General features: G+C 48.1%; 1 protein-coding gene across 13 annotated transcripts in view; it reads right to left on the bottom strand.

Moving 5' to 3' along the window:
• The window catches only part of LRRFIP1 (LRR binding FLII interacting protein 1), a 158,917-nt gene that overhangs the window by 88,423 nt on the left and 48,710 nt on the right, over positions 1-21,784 (bottom strand). Inside the window, exon 1 of one of the 13 annotated variants that reach the window (XM_032753456.2) lies at positions 958-1,269. The exons of 9 other annotated variants lie outside the window; for them this stretch is intronic. In XM_032753456.2, the coding sequence (XP_032609347.1) occupies positions 958-1,023 (66 nt within the window). In that variant the 5' untranslated portion in view covers positions 1,024-1,269. Of the gene's footprint in view, positions 1-957; positions 1,281-21,784 lie in introns of those variants that run through there. 3 more of the 13 variants (XM_058436904.1, XM_032753410.2, XM_032753441.2) reach the window with 3 other exon arrangements.

The raw sequence follows: 21,784 nt of genomic DNA on the forward strand, positions 1-21,784 counted from the left end.
CAACCATCTGACAAGCAAAGAACTGGCTTTTCAGTATGAGTTCATCAGACTCTATTTCTACACCTCTCTCTGGCATTTCCTAATAAGCTCTCCCAAGGTCAAGGCAGTCTGATTCATCTTAAATCTTACACACACACCCAGTAGGTGATTAATTTCTACCTGATGAAAGAGTGATTGTTTGGGGCTAATACTTTTACCAAGATCCCACGAACACCTGATTAAGTGGAAAGCTAGGGTTTTATATTTCTTTTCCAAAGTGCACCCTTTCACTTTTATTCCCATTCATGTTCAACCACAAGCTGCACGAAAATGTGTATTTGCAAACCCTCTCCGCCTCATCCCCTGCCCAATTTTAATGCCAAACTACAGCCATAGCCCCACGACTGCATATTGAGCTGGACAACGGCAAAATCCTAGAGGCAGGATCCTGTCCGGGCTGGGCGGACCCGGGAGACCAGCCAAAGTGGATCTGGCGTCTGGGGTCCTCGGGGGAGGTGGTCCCCAGATGCTGAGTGGGTTGAGTGCTCCAAAGCACCCCAGCCGCTCCTCGGTGGTTCCGACAGCGGGTGAGGGCACCGGCTCTGGCCACCCGGTCCTTGATGCTGTATTTTGTAAAATAGCAAACTAGCAGATCCCTGTGACTCTAGGCCGGGCGCAGACCTGGCCAGAGCCAGTCTGGAGCCCATCGCCTCGGGCGGGGAGAGACCATGTGCCTTTACGTCCTTGGAGGTGGCTTCCCACAATAAAATGTGCTTCCTAGCGCATGAGGGACGCCGCTCGCCGGGCCACTCACGGACCCGCGCCCACTGCGCCCGCTCCCACCGCGCTGGGGTCCCGCCGCAGCCCACCCCACGCCTCCCGGGCACCTGCACCTGCTATTGACCTTGGAACGAGCTGGAAGCCCCTGAAACCCCGCCGCAGTCACGAAAGAAAGTTTCGGAAGCGCTTTCCTCTTACCAGCTTCTGCGCTTCCGGGCTCAAACAGTCGATCTCCCGGCTCTGAGCGGCCGCGGGGCTGGTCATCCTGCCGGGCTCAGCCCGCTCCACCCGGCGGGAAATGCTCGGGGACCGCGCCGGGAGCCCCTCGCGGGCCGGGCCAGGGGGCGCGCGCTCCGTCCGCGGAGACGGAGCCACTCGCTGCGAAGTGAACGCTCGCGCTTCCGGGGCCAGGAGCCAGCCCGCCGGGGAGCGGCTCGCGGCGCTGGGCTCGGGCGCGGCCGACAGGGGCGGGGCGCAGGTGGCCGCGGGCTGAGTCGGGCTCGGGGTGGGGAGCCGGGGAAGCGGGACTCGGGCGCCTCCGCCCGCCCCATGGCCCACCCCGCCCCCCACGCAGCTCCGCCTCGGAGGGTCCCTCGCGGCTACGCCCCGCCCCGTCCCCGCCCCATGACTCGCCCTCCGCCCACCGGCTCCCCTTGCGCCGCTCCGCCTCGGAAGGTCCCTCCCGGCCACGCCCATTTCCCCGCCCCACCGGCTCCGCCCCACCCAGGCCCCGCCCCGTGGCCTGCCCCGCCCCTTCGCCCTCCCTTTACGCGAGCCCCGCACCGCCCCCCGCGCTCCGCCTCGGAGGGATCCTCCTGGTCCCGCCCCGCCCCTCCCGGGCTGTCCATCACCACCCGTCCTGCCCCCGCCGGAAAGAGGACCTGGAGGAAAAGACCCCTCAGGCTCCGGCCGCGGCTCCACCCGCAGGGGCTGTGGGAAGCGGGCGCTCCGGGGAGGATGCCGCGCCCAGTAGGGGTCCACCCGAAGAGGGGGTCCCCTCCGGGGGCGGGGCCTGCCCGGGGCGGGGCAAGGGCTGCGTTCCCGGCTCCCTGACATCCATCACCCTCAGGCCCGGCCGAGCTTCCCGGACGCGGAAGCCTAGGCCCCAGGCCCGCTGCACCTGCCGGCCGGGCACCCCGCTAACGCGGCATCCCGAGAAGGGCCGACTTCCAGGACGACGCAGCTGCGTGCACACAGCCCCCCTCGGCCCGGTGCGGCGGCCCGCAGGGGAGAACGAGCTTGCAGGGTGCGGGTGCGAGCCGCTGGGGCCGATCTGGCGTCGCAGAGCCCGAGGTCCGCACCATCCAGGCTGCGGCCGCGAGGACCCTGCCAGGCGCGGGTCTCCTCCGGCAGGGCTCCAGCCCGCGTCTCCTCCAGGCACAGGGCGCCCTCGTAACTCCCAATGAAAGTCCTGCGGGAAACGGTTCCCGACTTTGCCAGGCTGGGGGCAGAAGCGACGGGATGACGCGGATTGTAATCGGAAGGTCAGCCTGTCCTGGCCACGCTAGGAAATGTAAAATTTAAAGCACATTTACATTTTAGGGCTCTCCAGTTCCCAATTCCCTTTTCTCTACACGCTGACCCAACTTGGTAACGTAAGCGCGCGCCTGTGAGCACTCACCTTCCCGCCGTGACCCGGGCCCAGGGCTTCAGGGCAGGAGTTGTCAGGAGGGTGTGCCGCAGGGAAAATGGGTGCTGAAGAGCCGGAGGACGACTTGGGAGGGATCGGGGCGAAGGAAAAGAGGGGCCGAGCAAAGGCCTAGAGAACCGCTGGAGAAGAAACGTTGAACTTAAGATGAACAGAGGCCAAGCTGTCTTTGATTGACAGCATCTCAGGCTCACAAAAGCAACTTTCAAAGATAATGAAACGCCCACCTTTTAATAGCTTGTTTTCTCCCTGTAACACTTACTTAAATGTTGTTGTAACAATTCCTTCTTTTTTTTTTTTTTTTTTTTTTTGAGATGGAGTCTCGCTCTGTCGCCCAGGCTGGAGTGCAATGGCACGATCTTGGCTCACTGCGACCTCTGCCTCCTGGGTTCCAGCGATTCTCCTGCCTCAACCTCCCGAGTAGCTGGGATTACAGGCACCTGCCACCATGCCCGGCTCATTTTTGTATTTTAAGTAGAGACGGGGTTTCACCATGTTAGCCAGGCTGGTTTCGAACTCCTGACCTCAAATGATCTGCCTGCCTTGGCCTCCGAAAGTGCTGGGATTACAGGTGTGAGCCACCGCGCCTGGCCTATCACAATTCTTGATTGTATAAAGTGCGATTATTTGGAGAAGATAATTTTAAATGTTCTCTGGGAATTTATTGTAGAAAGCATTTAGACTTTTACCAGTGGTCACAACTTCACTGATGAGAATGATAACCCATTAATAAAACAGCCCTCTTCTTCTGAGACTTGAGTTTGAATATTCTGATCTAGATAGGCAGATTCTAAAGCTACTCAACACCCCGGACCCTGTGACCACATCTCCCAGAGCATGGTACTGGGACTGGTTTCATTCCCTTGGCCTGTCCCTGAGGCAATGCTTGAAGACACCTGTAATTGCCACAAGATGCATTTTCCTAACCCCCAGGCTGCCAGTCAGTTGCTAGTTACCAGCTTCTGAAAACCATACAGGGAAGGGATTAAGAAGTGGCCTCTGGAATTAAGCCACCTCGTTCAGTTCCCGGCCCTGCCACTCACTAAGGGATACTGAGCAAGTTACTTAGCTTCTGTGCCTGGAATCTTACCCAAAACATGCCGGTGATAATGACAGTGCCCACTGTGAGGGTGAGGACCAAAGGCTCTAACACGGGGATCCCGCTGGGCACAGTCAGGGTGAGCTGCCCTGCTAGCCTGGTGCCTAGTATCCTGGGAGTCCAGTAAAAGCAAACCAGCACCTGCCTTGCTGCCTCTGGAGTCCCCTCTTTTCCAGAGAGATTCCCCTTGGTAGGTGCCCTGACTCAAGGTGCCCAGGCCTCCTCCTCCTCCTCCATAGCAGGAAGGAAGCCGGGCACCAGACCAAGAACTGGGATGGGCCAGGCGGCGAGACTGTGGGCAGCCCAGGGAAGAGAACAAACCCACTGCCCGCCACAACAGCTGTGGGAAGGGGCTGCTGCAGGGGATGTAGGTAGCAGGGAGGGGACCATGCAGGACACTCACGGAGTAAGAAGCAGTGAGCTGATGAGTCTTAGTCCCAGGAACAAATGAACATTACCAGCAATGAAATAATGGCTGGTTTCTGATGCCGCTAAGTAGTAGCATATTAAAGAAAACTGCCATCCTGACACCCTTCTAGATGAGAGGATGCTACATTCTGACTTGGATTTCAGCCCAGCCAGTCCTGTGAGGTGGAAGTCTCAGAACCATCCCCAGCTCAAGAGCAAAGTCTATACTGTAAGTTGAATGCTAATACATCTTTCTTGGTGTTTTTAGATCCCAGAGCCCCAGGAATAAAATGCAGAGGGTCCACAGTTTCCTCCCAGTTTTATTAGGATGGTGCAAAAGTAATTGCAGTTTTTGCATTAAAATTAACGGCGAAAAATGCAATACTTTTACACCAACCTAAATAATACAGGTAACTTTAATGTCCCCTTCTTGAAGCCCCCTTCTGCAGTAGTCCCCTCTCCCACCCCCAGTCTTTTTTTTTTTTTTTCAACGTAGAGCAAGGTCAATTGTAAGGGTGGTGAATGGGTGACTGGAACCCACAAACTTGACTCTGGGAAGGCTGGGTCAGAAGTCAGGGTGTGGGTGTGGCTTTGAAAGGTGGCATTTTATCGAAACATGGAGGTACTCAAAATGTTCATTCCAGTGCTCACAGCTCTAAAGATGGCTTGGAAGAGTAACGTTGAATCCTTCACCTCGAAGACAAAACTAAAACCCCGAGGGCACCTTGGAAAGGTCGGAGCAGGGGGGTGGGGGGTTTCCTCGGAAGAGGGTGCATCTGGGACCGGGCACAGTGACCCACACCTGTAATCCCAGCACTTGGGGAGGCCGAGGAGGGTGGATCACCTGAGCCCAGGAGTTCAAGACCAGCCTGGCCAACATGACAAAACCCCGTCTCTACTAAAAATACAAAAATTAGCTGGGTGTGGTGGTGCACATCTGTAATCTCAGCTATTTGAGAGGCAGAGGCATGAGAATCACTTAAACCCAGGAGGTGGAGGTTGCAGTAAGCTGAGATCATGCCACTGAGCTTTACTAGCCTGGACAACAGAGTGAGACTCTGTCTCAAAAAAAAAAAAAAAAAAAAAAAGGGGGTCCATCTGGACCATACCAGCATGGGGCCCAGGGTCTTAACTAAAGAGCTGTGAGGTCAGTGACCAGGGCTTGACTTCCTCCTTCTTTTAGTAGGGGATGATCCAGGGACAGCCCCTTCTAACAAGTACCTTGGAATTTATGGCCCCTTCCAAACTGCAGTGAATGGCCTGTAGACACACAGAACTGACCTTCCGACATCACTGGTTAAGCCCAGAATCTCTGCACTGAGAGGGTACTTTGGGTTTTGTGACAGGTCTGACTGCCTCAGAGGGCATCCTTAAAAGTTGCCAGGCCTGTGATATAACTTTGTCTTCCTCTGTGCCCTCTCAATGAAAATTGCATGTCTGAAATCTAAAAATCCATTCTCAGAAGTATAGGAGACTCCTGAGAAAAGAACAAAAGGCCAGCGGCATGGTCTAATTTTGTTCTAGGAACATCAGAATCATAGCTAACCAGAAAATGCCAGAACAGTTAGCCAATTTGGGGCCACACCCAAACATGGTTTACTTTGTCTCCATGGTATTGGTCTGTTGCACGGTTCACTAGCTGTGCCTCCCGCTGTGGTTTGGGGCTACAGAGGCAAACCCTTACAGGGATGACAACACAAGGCTGAAGGCAGACGGGGAGGACACAGTGGCTCTCAGCCTCCCCATTAGTCACATAACTAACATGAAGTCATTTTTCTAAATCAGAGCCCTAACGTCTGTTTTTCATGAACGTGAATCACTAGCCATACTCATGACAGCAGAGTGAATGTCAGTAAATTACTTCTACAAACCATGAGCTTACATTCACGTTATTGCTTTATTTGGATCCCCTCCTTTTTTTTTTTTTTTTTTTTTTTGATATGAAGTCTCGCTCTGTCACCCAGGCTGCAGTGCATTGGCATGATCTTGGCTTACTGCAACCTCCGCCTCCCAGGCTCAAGCAATTCTCCTGCCTCAGCCTCCCAAGTAGCTGGGATTACAGGTGTGCGCCACCATGCCCAGCTAATTTTGTATTTTTAGTAGAGACGGGGTTTCACCATGTTGGCCTGGCTGGTCTTGAACTCCTGACCTCAAGTGATCCACCCGCCTCACCCTCCCAAAGTGCTGGGATTACAGGTGTGAGCCACCACACCTGGCCTATTTGGATCCCTTTGACTAATATCTAAAAACACATCTATTGTATGTGTGGCTTATGAAATGATCACTTGAAATTTACACAGCACCTTTCAGTTTACAACAGACTTTATCCACACACTGAGGCTCATGGAGGTTATAGAACTTGTCCACAGATGCATGTTGGAAGAGTGAAGCTAGGTTTTCAACCCAGGTCCCCTCAGCCCTTAGCACATGATGATGGAATACACCAGTGGCACGCCACCTGACGCAGAGCTGCTCCCTTCCTCTCAGCCATCCAGGGGCCTCACTCGGAGCAGGCAGTCATCACATGGACTCAACAAATGCCCTTAGCTGTCTTCCTGGTGGACCAGTGACCACACCTCCCACTCCAGGGGCACTGGCAAAGCAGGGCACACACCCAGGTCAATGCCAGGAGCTGGATCTCCCAATAAGACTAGGGGCATTGTAGGAGCATCAAGCAGGGGAGCCAGACCCTGCCTGCTGTCTGCAAAGAAGGTGGTACCCCATGGCCAGCTGGTCCAGCTCAGGCACAAAGTATACTTGGCCCTCAGGCCAGCGTCCTGACTGCCTCCGGTGGACAGAAGAGCAAGAGCGTCTGGAAAGCAACAGTGAGCTTGTCTCCAGCATCCACAACAGCTCCAGTGCCAGGCTTACATACGGCAGCATGCTGCCTTCCCACAAGCTGCCCTGTGACCTGGGTACTGAACCTCTCCCACCACCTCCCTCAGCCCCCACCCCCAGGTTATGAATGGGCTCTCCCGATTAAAAGCATGTTCTCACTGCTTGGAACATGGTAGGTGCCTTATAAATGATGGGTGGGTAGATGGATAGATGAATGAATGGTTTTCCTAACAAAATGGAGGACTTTGATAAGTTGTCATTAATTCTCATTGATCTTCAGTATTTTATACTTTTGTAGCAATTGGGAATAGAAACTCTTTTAAAAATGACATGTCTTTAGGATATTTTTTTTTCAAAACTACCTAGCACCCAGCAATTCATCACACTTATTTTTCATCTAATATGGTTTTTATTGTTTTTGCTTTTTAAATCCCTTTAGATTTTCTAAGGAAGGTGATGGGTTTGATTATTGGTTGAACTGAATTTGAATTGGAATCAGAAAGCCTCAGTGGAGGAGTCTAACAGGCACCTCAGCACACACTACTGATTAGTTAAAGGTGATGATAAAATCAGGCAGCATGCATAGAACAGAAAGGAGCCTGAAGGAAGGAACCTTGGGACACCTACATGGGAAGGATAAGAGGTGTGTAAGAACAAGTCAAGACAGAGCAGGGGTAGTTAGAGAGTCAGAAAATAGAGACGTCTCCTGGAAGCCACAGAGTGAAGAGAGCAAGGTCAGGAAAGACTTTAATTTGCAACTAGGAAAACACTGGTCATTACGTTCTGCCATTAAAATTTGGCAATTAAACATTTTCTGTGATTTGTGCATGTGTAATAAATGGTAGACGGCAGCCTTGAAGGAAGGTGGGACTGAGGAAAACGCTTTGCGTGGGGGAGATTTATTCATGGTTTGTCAGTTTTTAAGGATGGAAGAGACGTGAGCCTGTCTGGAGGCTGAAAGGACAGTGAGAAAAGATGGAGTGGGTGGGGCGAGGCCTGAGAGGCTGCCCACCAAAGGCTGGGTGTGGGGAGCGGGGAGGGCAGCTGCAGGCACTGGCGCCTTGTACTGACTCAGGATTTGATCCGATTGTGAGCTCCATAGGAATGAGGACACCAAAGTGGCTAGGAGAGGGCAGATAACTAGAAGCAGAGGTTCCTGTGCAGGAAGAGCGGATGGCAGAGTTGAGGGAGGATAAGGAGCAGGAGGACCTGATATTGAAGGATCTGCCTCAGAGCTGTATGTGTCCCAGTCAAGGTGCACTGTACCTGAGCTCAGAGCCCCTCCATGGCGTTACATTATGCCATTAAATGTTGCTTTGGGATACACGCTGAGGCATACTTAAAATAATTTCTAATGTATTTTACTCTGGAATTAAGCTCATCTCAAAAAGTGTCTAGGAATAAGTCTATAGCAATCTTAAATGTATCTGCTTTCCCAGTGTGTTCCACAGAATTGATGCTTTTTCAGTCCATACCAGAGTGACCACAGAAACCTCCTCTATACACAATAGCCAAGGAAATGGCCACAAACACCTCCAGTAAAGCATCTCTAAGAAAACCACTTCTGATTTTTGGGGTTTTTTTGTGGGGGGGGTGGGGAGACAAGGTCTCACACTGTCGCCCAGGTTGGAGTGCAATGGCACAATCTTGGCTCACTACATACAACCTTGGCTCACTGCAACCTTGTCTCAAGCAATCCTCCCAACTCAGCCTCCCAAGTAGCTAGGCCTGCAGGTGTGCACCACCATGCCTGGCTAATTTTTTTTTTTTTTCCCAGAGACAGGGTTTCAGCATGTTGCCCAGGCTGATCTTGAACTCCTGGGCTCAAGCAATCCACTGACCGTGGCCTCCCAAAGTGTTGGAATTACAGGTGTGAGCCACCGCACCAGGCCCAATTTTGTTTTTCATGAAGACAATGCACTGCAAATATCTACCAATTACCTTCTAAAAACACGACAGCTAAAATCCATTATGTATTTCTCAGTCTTATAGGCGCAAACTCTGAAAAGTCCTCCTAAGGCAGCTCTGCTGTGAAGAAAAAAAAAAAAAATCTATACATGCTCTCAGAATAGTTCATTTAAAATGTTCAAAATAGATACTGACATGGGAAAATAAGCCTTATCCTCAACAACTGCATTCACCAGCTAACAGTATACCCCACTAAGAAGAAATAAATCAAATGCTTCAATATATACTTAGGAATAGAAAATGGCAATTTGTTTTTTTTGAGATACTCTTGCTCTGTAGCCTAGGCTGGCATGCAGTGGTGTCATCTTGGCTCACTGCAGCCTCCACCTCCTGGGTTCAAGTGATTCTCCTGCTTCAGCCTCCCAAGTAGCTGGGACTACAGGTGTGCCCAACTAATTTTTTTGTATTTTTAATAGAGATGGGGTTTCACCATGTTGGCCAGGCTGGTCTCGAATTCCTGGCTTCAAGCGATCCACCTGCCTCGGCCTCCCAAAGTGCTGGGATTACAGGTGTGAGCCACCACGCTTGGCCAAAAAAAAAAAAAGGCAATTTCAGTACAAAATAAAAGCAATATATTTTTTTCAGAGATTCCCTCATTTATTTGGCTTTGCCTCAGTAATCCTGCCTATGAGTTTAACATTCTAGAAAAGACAGAATGTTCCTGACAGTCAGAGCCATGAAATAAATCTTTACGCTACTAGCTGAAAACTTCAGAATCCACCACGCTACAAATGTCATTGATAAATGTCATTCACAAAAAAAAAGAAGTGTGAGGAGAATAGGACTTCATAATCTGAATGTAAACAGTACCCATAGCATACAGAGAAGTTTAAGGTACTCAAGATGTATTCAAAGGCTTAAAAGTAAAGCACTGCCACTAAGCAACTTGGCTTGCAGACTGCCTGACTGAAGGGCAGACACGAACATCAGGAACGGTGAGCATCCTTCCAGCTGAAGGTACAGAAATCCTTAAACAGCATCCCCAAAATGATCTTTCCAAGAAAATGAATTTCCATAAAGGAAAATAAAGGCTAAAACACACTTCAGCATAACACTAAAAACATAGACCCACACTCTAATAGAAGGCTTTGCCCTTTCGCACTTTGGCCCTTGAGGTATAGCTCAAAGAAAAGTCACCAACTATTCGACCACAAAAACTGTTCTCCATGTGTACAAACTGGATATCTTTAGAGAAGACTTGGACATAGAACACACAAGCCTCACCTTTGAAGAATGAAGATCTTAGATGAACTTCAGGGGGAGTGTGAGGAACGCCGGAGAGCAGCCGTTTGGAGAGACATGCTTGGCACGAGAGTGGAAATTCTGGAATAACTGGAGATCAAATAGCCACTCCTGACCACGTCACCTTTATACCCTGCACCTCACTGGGCAGCTGCCTTGGCATGATGAGAGGGCGTGGTCCCCTAAACGCACTGGAGGCTTTCCAAACGCTTCTCTCACCTGACCATCGGCTTGATTTTAGTTGCTGAGATTACACTGAAGCCCCCGCCCCTTGTCTCCACCCCGTTGGTGGCATCTGTATCAAATGTGGTGTCGGGCTTTTTGGGAAACCCTAGGATTAATAAAGAGCAGGGTCCCCTGACGTTTGGGGTTGCACAGTTCCTTGTTGTGGGCGGCTGTCCTGTGCATCGCAGGATGGCTAGCAGCATTCCTGGCTCCACCCACCAGATGCTGGCAGCACTCTCCACCCAAGCTGTTACAACCAAAAATGTCTCAGACATTGCCAAGTGGCCCTGGATCTAGAGGGGCCTGTATCTGCATCTGAGGTGCCCACACTGTGGAAGCACATTCACGTCTCGGCTTATACAGCTGGATGGGCCCCCAACAGTTCCACAGCAAAGCATGCACAGAAAGAATGGTCAAGATGGGAATATGTGCACACAGCATCTATCATCTGTTGCCTTCTTCTTCCATCCAGTGAGAACTTGAAGGCAGGGCTGCTTGTCCGGGACGGCAAGAAAGTCAGCGCCAGGAGCACTGAAAGACAGGAGGTGCGGGTCATTGGGTGGGAAGTGGGGAGCTGAGATTTCAGATGTGGTGTGGTCATGCCAAGGGATGTAATCCTGGAAGTTGGCTGGAAGAAAGAACAGCTGAAGTGAGAAAATCAAAGAACTGGGTTTTGCTTCTCGGCACCTCTGGGAAGGCCCATCCAAGAGTAAGCCGACGGGAGAGCAAGCAACCCTGCACCCCTACACAGAGAATGCAAGTGACCTGTGCAGAAGCCCTCAAAGCTCCAAAGCAGAGGTTTAGCAGACAATCAGGTTCGAGCTCCCGTTCGGCCATTCACTAGCCTGTAGTTTCAAGGAAATCCCCTGACCTCTTCCAGCTTCCTGCGTAAAGCAGGGAGAGAGACAGCCAGCAGACAGGACTGCCCGGAGGACTTTAAGTAACAGGGGACCTGAGTCTGGCATGAACAAGTACTTTGTTTTGTTGCACTGGCAAAAGATTCCATCTGGCAGCTCATTCCATCTGTTATTTGACCATACACAGATTATTTTTTCCCGCAAAACAAGGTGCTCTAGAACTACAATTTACATCAGGTTAGAGAAGTTGCGGGAAGGTCTAGTGTCACTCAGTCAGCTTGGACTAGGTTTAAAACTTCATCAGTGCTTTTGGCACACTCAGGGAGCTTCTGCCATCTTTCAGGCAGCTGTCCGCCTTCGAGCCCAGCACTGTGTTGTTGCTTTACTGCTATTCCCAAAGCCCAGCTTGTGGCGTTCTTAGTCCTCAGATGAACACAATTAAGAACAGGACCGCGGCCGGGCACGGTGGCTCACACCTGTCATCCCAGCACTTTGGGAGGCTGAGGCGGGCAGATAACCTGCGGTCACTAGTTCATGACCAGCCTGGCCAACATGGTGAAACCCCATCTCTACTAAAAATGCAAAAATTAGACAGGCATGGTAGCGTGGGCCTGTAATCCCAGGTACTCAGGAGGCTGAGGCGGGAGAATCGCTTGAACCCAGGAGGCAGAGGTTGCAGTGAGCCGAGATCACACCACTGTACTCCAGCCTGGGTCACAGAACGAGACTCCATCTCAAAAAAGAAAAAAAAGAATAGGACTGTGTAAAAGACATAGGCATGCAAAGGACACACAGAATAAACACAGGGCTGCTCTGCCGAAGTGGTAGAACCGTGGGAGTTTTAAACATTGCTTTTTGAACACCCTTGGATATTGTCAGAATGCTCTTTTTACAATCGCAGGTTAAGGCACTTGGACTTTATTCAGGAAGCAGTAAAGGACCCACTGAAAGTATTTGAACAGGGAGGTGAGATTGTGTTTGAATAAAGAACCCGTGGGCTACAAAAAAGTTGAAAACCACCCCTGTTATGTTTTTTCAAAAATTTCTTGGCCAGCCTCTCCATTTATTCTTCCAGATTAACTCAGAAGTCTATTTGCTTGTTTCCTTTTTGTCATTGTTGTTGTTGTTTTTGACACAGGGTCTCACTGTGCTGCCCAGGCTGGAGTGCAGTGGCGTGATCATGGCTCACTGCAGCCTCCACCTCTTGGGCTCAAGTGATCCTCCCATCTCAGCCTCTGGAGTAGCTGGGACCACAAGCATGAGCCACCTCGCCTGGCTAATTTTTGTATTTTTGTAGAGACGGGGTTTCACCATGTTGCCCAGGTTGGTCTCCAACTCCTGGGCTCAAGTGATGGGCCCACCTCAATCTCCCAAAGTGCTGGGATTATAGGCATGTGTCGCCACGCTGGCCTAGAGTCTATTTGTTAAGCTTTCAACCAACCTTCCCCTCTAAACTGAGATTTTATTTGAAATGCATTATGCAGTTGTCCCTCAGTATTCGAGGGACATTGGTTCTAAGACCCCTTCTAACCACTGGGATACCAAAATTGGAGGATGCTCAAGTCTCTGATATAAATGGTGGAGTATTTGCACATAACCTATGCATATCCTCCTGTGTACTTGAATCATCTCTAGGTTCCTGTTCATACCTAATACAATGTAAATGCTACGTAAACAGTTGTTAGACTGTATTGTTTAGAGAAAATGACAAGAAAAACGCCTGTACATGTTCAGTACAAAGGCAACCATCCATTTTTTTTCCAAACATTTTCTTATTTATTGCGATGGGGCCTCACTGTGTTGACCAGGCTGGTCTTGAACTCCTGGCCTCAAGCGACCCTCCCATCTTGGCCTTCCCAAGTGCTGGGATTGCAGGCCTGAGCCACTGTGCCTGGCCAGCCACTGCACCCAGCCTTTTTTTTTTTTTTTTTCCCAAATATTTTTGATTTGAGGTTGGTTGAACCCACGAATGTGGAACCCACAGACACAAAGGGCCAACCGTATTTATCAATTCTTTGGGGATGGATCCATGTCTTTTTAATGTGGAATTTTCTTGTTCAGAGACAAAGTATTGCTGTCTGCATTTTTCAACTGACTATGTCGTTCAGTAAATTATTATGGTCTTCATATAGGCCCTGCATTTTTCTTTATTCCTATATGCAACCTTGAGTGGGATCTTATCATTTTTTCCATTATTTAAAAAATCAGGCTGGATGCGGTGGCTCATGCCTGTAATCCCAGCACTTTGGGAGGCCGAGGCAGGTAGATCACCCGAGGTCAGGAGTTTGAGACCAGCCTGACCAACATGGTGAAACCCTGTCTCTACTAAAAATACAAAATTAGCTGGGTGTGGTGGTGCATACCTGTAATCCCAGCTACTCGGGAGGCTGAGGCAGGAGAATCACTTGAACCCAGTTGGCAGAGGTTGCAATGAGCCGAGGTCATGCCATTGCACTCCAGCCTGGGCAACAAGAGCAATACTCCGTCTCAGAAAAAAAATCATTATGGTAGGATATAGGAATGCTTTGGTTTTTTGTTTCTGTTATTACAAACTATCTTACTGAACTCTCAGTTTGAGACTGACTTTTTGGATTAGACATATACATAATCTGCAAGTATTTACAAATTTTATCTACACCCTTTCAGTAGTTACATTGCTGATTTCTTTGTTGGGTATGAACATCAGAACTGCCATTATCATTATCATTTTACAGTTATTGCTGATATATTCCTTCTTCCTTAAATTACTCTACAATTAGAGAAATAATCAGGACACAGTAGCTTTGTGAGTTAGTGCTTGTTCTGTAATCACACAGTACAGAACTCAGCCTTGTCAGAATTTAAATAGCATTTAAAATTGCTTATAAGATAAACAGAGAGTTGTGTTGCAAGGCACCTGAAAGGAAACAAATTACACGTCTCACAACAAGATACTCTTGCCTAAAGGCTAGAATCTAAGTTAGACCAATGGAAGATTAACTTGGAGAAGGAATAATACTTAAGTCAGTGAAAAGTTATTTTCATCGTTGATGTTGGAGTACAATTGTTTACTGTGGTGACAGGGAGCACAGATTCTAGGGATGCTGTGCCTGGTGGGAATCTTCAGCGCTGGGCAAATTACATACCCTCTCTTTGAGTTTCAGTTTCCTCATCTGTAAAATGGGAGTGATAATGGTACCCAGTTCCCAGGGTTTATAAGGATTAAATGAGTTGCTATTGATAATCATTATTTAAGTAAATACAATACTGAGATGTAAGTGCACTGAAGATGTTTGATCTATATAATGCAAGCTACAAAATAGTTTGAGGGGCGGGGCGCTGTGGCTCACACCTGTAATCCCAGCACTTTTGGAGGCCGAGGCAGGCAGATCACTTGAGGTCAGGAGTTTGAGACCAGCCTGGCCAGCATGGTGAAACCTTGTCTCTACTAAAAAATCCAAAAATTAGCTGGGCTTGGTGGCAGGTGCCTATAATCCCAGCTACTCAGGAGGCTGAGGCAGAAGAATTGCTTGAACCTGGGAAGCAGAGGTTGCAGTGAGCTGAGATCATCCCACTGCATTCCAGCCTGGGTGATAGAGTGAGACTCTGTCTCAAAAAAAGAAAAAAAAATAGTTTCAGGATAATTTAATCTAAATCTGATGTACCCAGTCACACTTTACCAAAGGATGTGGGAGCTGACATTTGTCCCTGACACACCAGCCCCTGCCCACCCACCTTCCTGCACACCCCAGGGCTTCTACCTTGCTCTACTCTGCACAGCCTGCTGTGTACACCCTGCTGCAGGGAAAGAGGTGTGCCTGGTAAACACTCACGACCCCAACAGTAGCTGGATTTCTACATCCCGTGGCTCTAGTACGAGTAACCTTACTACTCTTCTAGAAGAAGAGGCCTGAACTTTGCGCTGGTTATTTTTTTAAGGCATCCGGTTATTTCCTAGTTGAAAGTTATGATCTAGACAGCTGGACTTGAACTTCGAGAGCCAGATAAGGAGCTATGACTGTGCCTCCAAAGAATGATATTAGGCAATGGAAGCTCATGAACTTCTCCTTTTTAGCAAAGAGACCCTCCCATGGTGTAGGTTTTAGAAAAAGGGGAAATGATCTGCCTGTGATGACGCAATGGACTCAGAGTATTAACAAGATAAATATGTTTTTAATATAAAGCATATTAAACCTTTTTAACTCTAGCATTCTACAATTATTTAAAATATATGCCCTACATTTAGAATACAATATTAGAGCTCCAAGTCTAACTTGCAGTATCTTCGTCTCTGGGGGAAAGCGAAGGGACCCAGGCAGTGAGGAAAGCAGAAATCAGGCAGACCCTGATGTGACTGGGAGGGTGGCCTCCCAGTACCACAGGTAAGCTGTGCTAGAGGTTTCATGGTGGCTCAATAATACCAGATAATACAGTGATAAGAAGGGATCTACATTGAAACTTCAAATAATTCACATTTTATTAATTACGTAGTTTTTAGTTTTTTGGGTAGAGATTGGGGTCTCACTATGTTGCCCAGGCTGGTCTCAAACCCCTGGCCTTCAGCGATCCTCCTGCCTTGACCTCTCAAAGTGCTAGGGTTACAGATGGGAGCTACTGTGCCTGGCCTTCAAATAACTTATATTAAATGGACAAAATAATTTGGTCTTTTGTAGGTAGAAGCAACTCAAGTGTCCACTGATGGCTGAATGGAGAAACACAATGTGGTATAGATACATAATGGAATTTAACTCAGAATTGAAAACGAAGGAAGTGCTGTCACCTGCTAAAATGTGAGAAAACCTTGAGGACATCCTGCTAAGTGAAATAAGCTAGTCACAAAAGGACAAATGCTGTATGATTCCAACTAGATGAGGTACCTCATACAATTCATCAAGACAAAGTAGAATGGTGGGTGCCAGGGCTGGATGGAGAAGAGAATGGGGAGTCAGTGTTTAATAGGGCGGAGTTTCAGTTCTGCAAGATGAAGAAGTTCTGGGGATGGCTGGTGGTGTCGGCTGCACAACAGGGTGAGTATACTTGATGTCACTGAAATGTACACTTAAAAATAGTTAAGATTGCAAACTTTGTTATGTGTATTTCAGCACAATTTAAAACTAATGTTTAAGAAAACAATTTACCCTTTTGTTTATGTAATCACAAAAGGAGGAAGACAAAAGCCAGCACAGAGTTTCCCCAGAAAACAGGAGCCAGATGGTGTGAATCCAACAGACTCCACATGAAACCAGCCACACCAAAGGTCAGGAGATCTGTGTGGAGAGAAACTTTCAGAGAAGGCAACCAGGGCACATCTCTGTTTTAAAACCATCTCCCGGGCCGGGTGCAGTGGCTCACGCCTGTAATCCCAGCACTTTGGGAGGCTGAAGTGGGCAGATCACTTGAGGCCAGGAGTTTGAGACCAGCCTGGCCAACAGGGTGAAACCCCATCTCTATTAAAAATACAAAAATCAGCCAGGCATGGTGCACATCTATAATTCCAGCTACTCAGGAGGCTGAGGCACGGGAATCCCTTGAACCCGAGAGGCGGAAGTTGTAATGAGCTGAGATTGCGTCACTGAACTCCAGCCTGTGCGACAGAGCAAGACTCTGTCTCAAAAAACAAAACAAAACAAAACAAAACCCACAAAAACAAAACCATCTCCCTACCATGAGCCCTCCACATTTGAAATTCATGAAAATGGAAAGCTGTCATGTCCCTACGTGAATTTTCAGGTCTCACTAGAAAGATAACCATTGGGACCGGCAACATGGGATTCAACAACAGTTGCTGGTCTAATTTTTTAAAAAGGAGGAAAGAAGGCAGGCTGGCGTCATGCAATACTGCTTGCATTAAAGTATATACATTTAAACTATGTACCTTGAACTTCGATTGAAAAAGCGAAGCTCAGTAGTAAAAATTTACGTTAATCAAATTCATGGAGACAGAAAGTTGCACGGGGGTTGCCAAGGGTTGGGGAAAGCAATGCCCACTCCACCTTCAGCTCTGTGAATTTGGGGAGTCAGTGTTTAATGTGTACAGAATTTCAGTTTGGGAAGATGAAAAAGTTTTGGAAGTGGATGATGGTGATGGCTACACACTAGTGCACTTAAAACCACTGAACTTTACACCTAAAAATGGTTAAAATGGTAAATCTTAGACATATTTTATCACAATAAAATTATGTTCAAAGTTTTACATTATAAGAAAAGTGCCAGGTCAACCTACTACTTTACAGCGTTCTGTCCAGCTATAAAAATAGTGTTTATGACAAGTATGAAGTAGAATTGGAAATGCTTATGACAAAGTTTATGACAATTATACTCTGCAAAAATAAACAACACCAAAGGCCCTAAGGAAATACATCAAAATAGAGCCATGGGTGTTTCTATGTCACAAGGAAGATAGAGATATTTTTTTCTTTACTTTTCTTTTCCAGTGTTTTTTTTTTTTCTTCCATGAGCAGGTACTACTTTTAAAGGGGGAAAATAACAAAGTTCATTTTCTTCTATAACTTTATTCAAAAAGAAAGGGAGGAAGAACAGAAAGAAAACCCTTTATGTTTTGTGTTCTTAGAGGCATTTAAACCCAGCCCAGGAAACCACAATTAATCAGGCTGGCAACTGCTCTCAGCTCTCTGTTTTTTTTGTATAGTGGATCCCCCTGGCAGGCTGGTGAAGCCTGTGGAGCATTCTTGGAATAATATTTTTAAATGCATGTAAGGAAACATAGGGTTACGAAGGAAACTGATTATTCTGAAACACATTGTCAAGACATATTTTTAAATCCTGATACAGTGTATCAATCAGAGCCAAATCAGGAAAAAAAGAAATTACAGCAGTGATTTCAACAGAAGCAATACAGGGAGCCCCTAAACAGGTGTTGCATGGCTGACAAAGCAAAGGAGGCCTCATACCACAGAGGCGTCATCTCAGGAACAGCTAGGGCTGGAGACAAAAGACCGGTGTGACGGTCCCAGAAGGCTTGGAGTGGGGACCCGGACGTCAGGGCAGGGGCTTAGGAGGGACTGATGAGGGTGGTGTCTGGGCGTGTGAAAAACACCAGAAACAGAACCAACAACTGCTGCCAGGGTGAAATCCCGTTGCTGGGGTGATGCTCACAGAAACAGGAAGCAGGCAGGAAGCAGCGTGCTCCAGCCTCCCTCCTCCCACTGCCCAGGCTCTCTCTGGGGGCAGGGCCCGATAGGGCACAGCTCTGGCCCTGCGGCAAGGAAGGGAGGGTTTGCAGTGGAGAGGCAACAGTTCAACAGCCAGCACGTGCACGCATGTTCTTATTCCACCAAATACTGACAGTGATGCATGAAACCATTTCCCCAGCTCTCAGCAACAACCCTAAAGTGACGGAGAAATACCTGTGGTTTCTGTTGGTGCTGAGGTCACACTTCTAATACTACTGAAGGTTTTTGCCTGCATTCATAATGGAAGGTAATGCAACCTTTTATTCCTACTCAGTTTTGGGGATCTCTGGAAATCTATCCAAAGGCCCCTGGGGGAATTCTTGGACCCAAGGTTAAGAATCCCTCTGGGTCTTTCAAGGTGTCAAATACAGTTCTTTTGTCTTCCTTAATTTTTGCTTTTGAAAGTCACGTAATTGACCATTGATACCAGGGTTTTAAAACATGTTTTTAAAGCAAAAATAATAAGAGGGCAAACACATGCCATTCTGCACAGCTCTCATTTAACTGACACTGATGGCCACTCCTGCAGATAGCAAACAGTCACTTTTGCAGTGTATCACATTTTGCCTATTTCTGAATGCCACAGAAAAGAAGGAAAATGCACAACTGCCCTTGCGTCCTTGCCCCTGCTCATCTGCGGGCGCAGGCTAGGATTCTGGGAGGCTGCAGAGCTCTTTCCTGTAATACCCCACCACCCACTTTGACCATGACCTAGATGTTGATGGGCACCCAGTTCATATTTCCAATCCTGACTCTTCCAAGCCTCAGCCCCTGCCGTCCGGACACCTCTTCCTGGAAGCCCCAAAGGCACCTCAAATGTGACAGATCCAAAGCAGAATTCCTGCTGCCCCCTGAGTCCCTCCCCTGCATTTCCTTCCCGTGGGGGCAGCAGTAGTGCCTCCTAGCAGGCTTCACTTGAAGTCCCTGTGCCCAGACTCATGTGTAAAGGAGAGACAATAATAGTGACAACTTTATAGGGGTGGTTGTTGTGAGGATGAAACGAGACAATAGACAGTGTTTGTAGACGACGCGCTCTGCACAGAGCCTTAGTGTCAGGAAACGCCCACCACTCACTGCCAGCTGCTGGCGCTCCTGAGACAGCCTCCGCCCACCTCTCTGCCCGTCATGGAGTCAGCTTCCTCTCTTAATGCCACTCCATGCCCTCCCACAGCTGCTGTCTTAGAGCAGGCCTCAGCATGTCTCCTCAGAATGATCTGAATTGTCCCCAAACGGTACCCTCCCCGCCACTGCTGCCAATGTGACTTCCCTCATTCACACATGGATTCATTCCATCAACAAACACGGACCCAGGGCCTCCGCCGTGCCAGATATCACGCCAGCTACAGACAGAACGACCGACCGGGGCAGCCGCACTTTCTGGGGAGGACTGATGTCAGATAACCGCACACCCAGTGAGGGTAACTGTGAGGAACCACCCCACGCCACGCCCCACGCCACGCCCCACGCCACGCCTGGCACTGGATGTACAGACAGGCAACCCAGAGGGAAGTGCAAAGGTGCAGGGAGAAGGTGAATCTGACCCCTCCAGCTCTCTTGGTGAGACCCTGGCGAGGCTTCACCTTGAGAATGGGGTAACGTCCAGACTCCCCCCAGGCGCCTACTGCTTCCTGGCAAGGCCCTGGCATCCTGCTGCCTGCGGGCCCTCCCAGCACTGTCCCAGCATTGTCCCATCGCCTGCAGACCAGGAACACAGAGGTCTGTTACGCCGCCTGGTGGTGACTTACAGCCTTGGAAAGGGAATCGCCATGTTTCTTTTTTTCACTGAAACAATGTATAAAGATGCAACAGTATTTGTAATAAAAGAAGGCCCAGCCCTTAGCTGAAGAAGTTAGGCTAATCCGTGTGGGGGTTTCATTTCACCTGAAGAGAAGGTCCCTCCTTCACTGTCTCACAAAGTGAGAGAAAGCACAGCGTGTGGTAAGTCTGTTCTTCACCTAAAACGATGGAACACTGTCATCGTATTGTAAAAGAATTTCTCATACTTCGTGAAGAACGCAAACACCGCAACCATTTATATAAGACGCCAAAATTCAGTATTTTGTGGCTTATCTATAGCAATACCTGGAAACACAGATGACTCAAATTGAGAGGTTATGTTCAGAGCTTCAATATCAGGGACATAGTTAAAAGGATATATCATCCACATTTAGATACTGTAAAGTCTTATTTCAAAATATGATAAAGTAGATATTCTCTTAGAACAATCAGAAGGAAACCAAATTCAAAACACACCAACAGCGGGTGCCAGGGTGAAATTCTGGCAAGGGCAAATATTGAAAAAATAGTTCAATATTTTTTCAAGAACAAGATAAACTTCGTGTTGAGGAGTACAGAAAATTCCCTGCTTTCTTTCCATTTTGACAGAGCCGTCTGATCATAATGGAAACCTAATAGTTTTAAGGTCTTTTATTTTTTTATTTTTCAAATATTAAATTCTCATTGAACACAAAACTCTGACTCTCTTGCATAAGAACTACATTTCTCGCCTTGATTTTAAGAGATTCCTATTGCCAGTAGATAGCTATATACTGTCTACTATTTTTTAAAAAGCCACTAAGAAAACAAGAAGCTGGGGCATTGATCCTTACTCTCTAAAGTGATTGTAGAGCTAGCTTGCTGTGTGCGCTCGAGGAATTCTAGAAACCATGAGAAGGAACTGAAGGAAGGTGACCCAGCAAGGCAGGTTCTGCTGTGGTTCAAGCCAGTTAGCTTTGTTACTTTTCTGCATAGAGGTGCTTGGTACAGGCCGATATTGTATATGATGCAATATTATATGTTTTAAAGGATCTAGACAGAAAGGAAAATAAACCATTTTTTTCAGAGATAAATGCCATGTTCAACTACTTCTGCCTAAGTAATTGTCTGCTGAAAAGAACTATTTACTGAAACACTGAATTTGAAAAGAATGATACTGTATCAAGTCATATAATTTCGTTAAAGATGCAAAAGCCAAAATAAGGAAAAGAAACCCTCAACCCGGTGAACAGTGAAAAAGCATTAAGAAAAGATGTTGCCAGACAGGTTAGTTACAGCAGATAAATGTGATTTACTTAGAGAGGGCACCTAGTATATTTCAAAAGGAATACACAGACACACACACACGCATGCAGGCACGCACACACCTGCACACACACACAGGCATATAAAGCAGTGCTGAGTAGGCTGAGGAGCTATGAGGGGTGGCCCAGTCCCTGGCCAGCTTCTCCTGAAGGGACACAGACACAGGGAGCAGGGGTGATGAGCTGCCCACTGCAGGGTGAGAGCTCCTGAGCCACTCCTTGCTGCCCCGGCTTCCGTCCCCTTACCTGTCTTCCTCGTCCCTGTGCCCCCAGCTCATCCTACCACAGTTCCCTTTAGCTGCTGGAAGACAAAAGGCTCACATGACATGAAATGTATTGTTACAATAGGTTCATCTCTGATTTAAACGTCTCCAACTTTAAAGCACCCAACCTATAAGCCAGTAAGAGAGCATCTATTCTGTGCCTTCCTGGGTTTCTGTTGTGTGACAAGCAAATTAGCATTTGTGGGATCACGGATGTGCTCCCAT

Source organism: Hylobates moloch, unplaced genomic scaffold (genome assembly GCF_009828535.3).
Source record: "Hylobates moloch isolate HMO894 unplaced genomic scaffold, HMol_V3 SCAFFOLD_1, whole genome shotgun sequence".
Lineage (NCBI taxonomy): Eukaryota > Metazoa > Chordata > Mammalia > Primates > Hylobatidae > Hylobates > Hylobates moloch.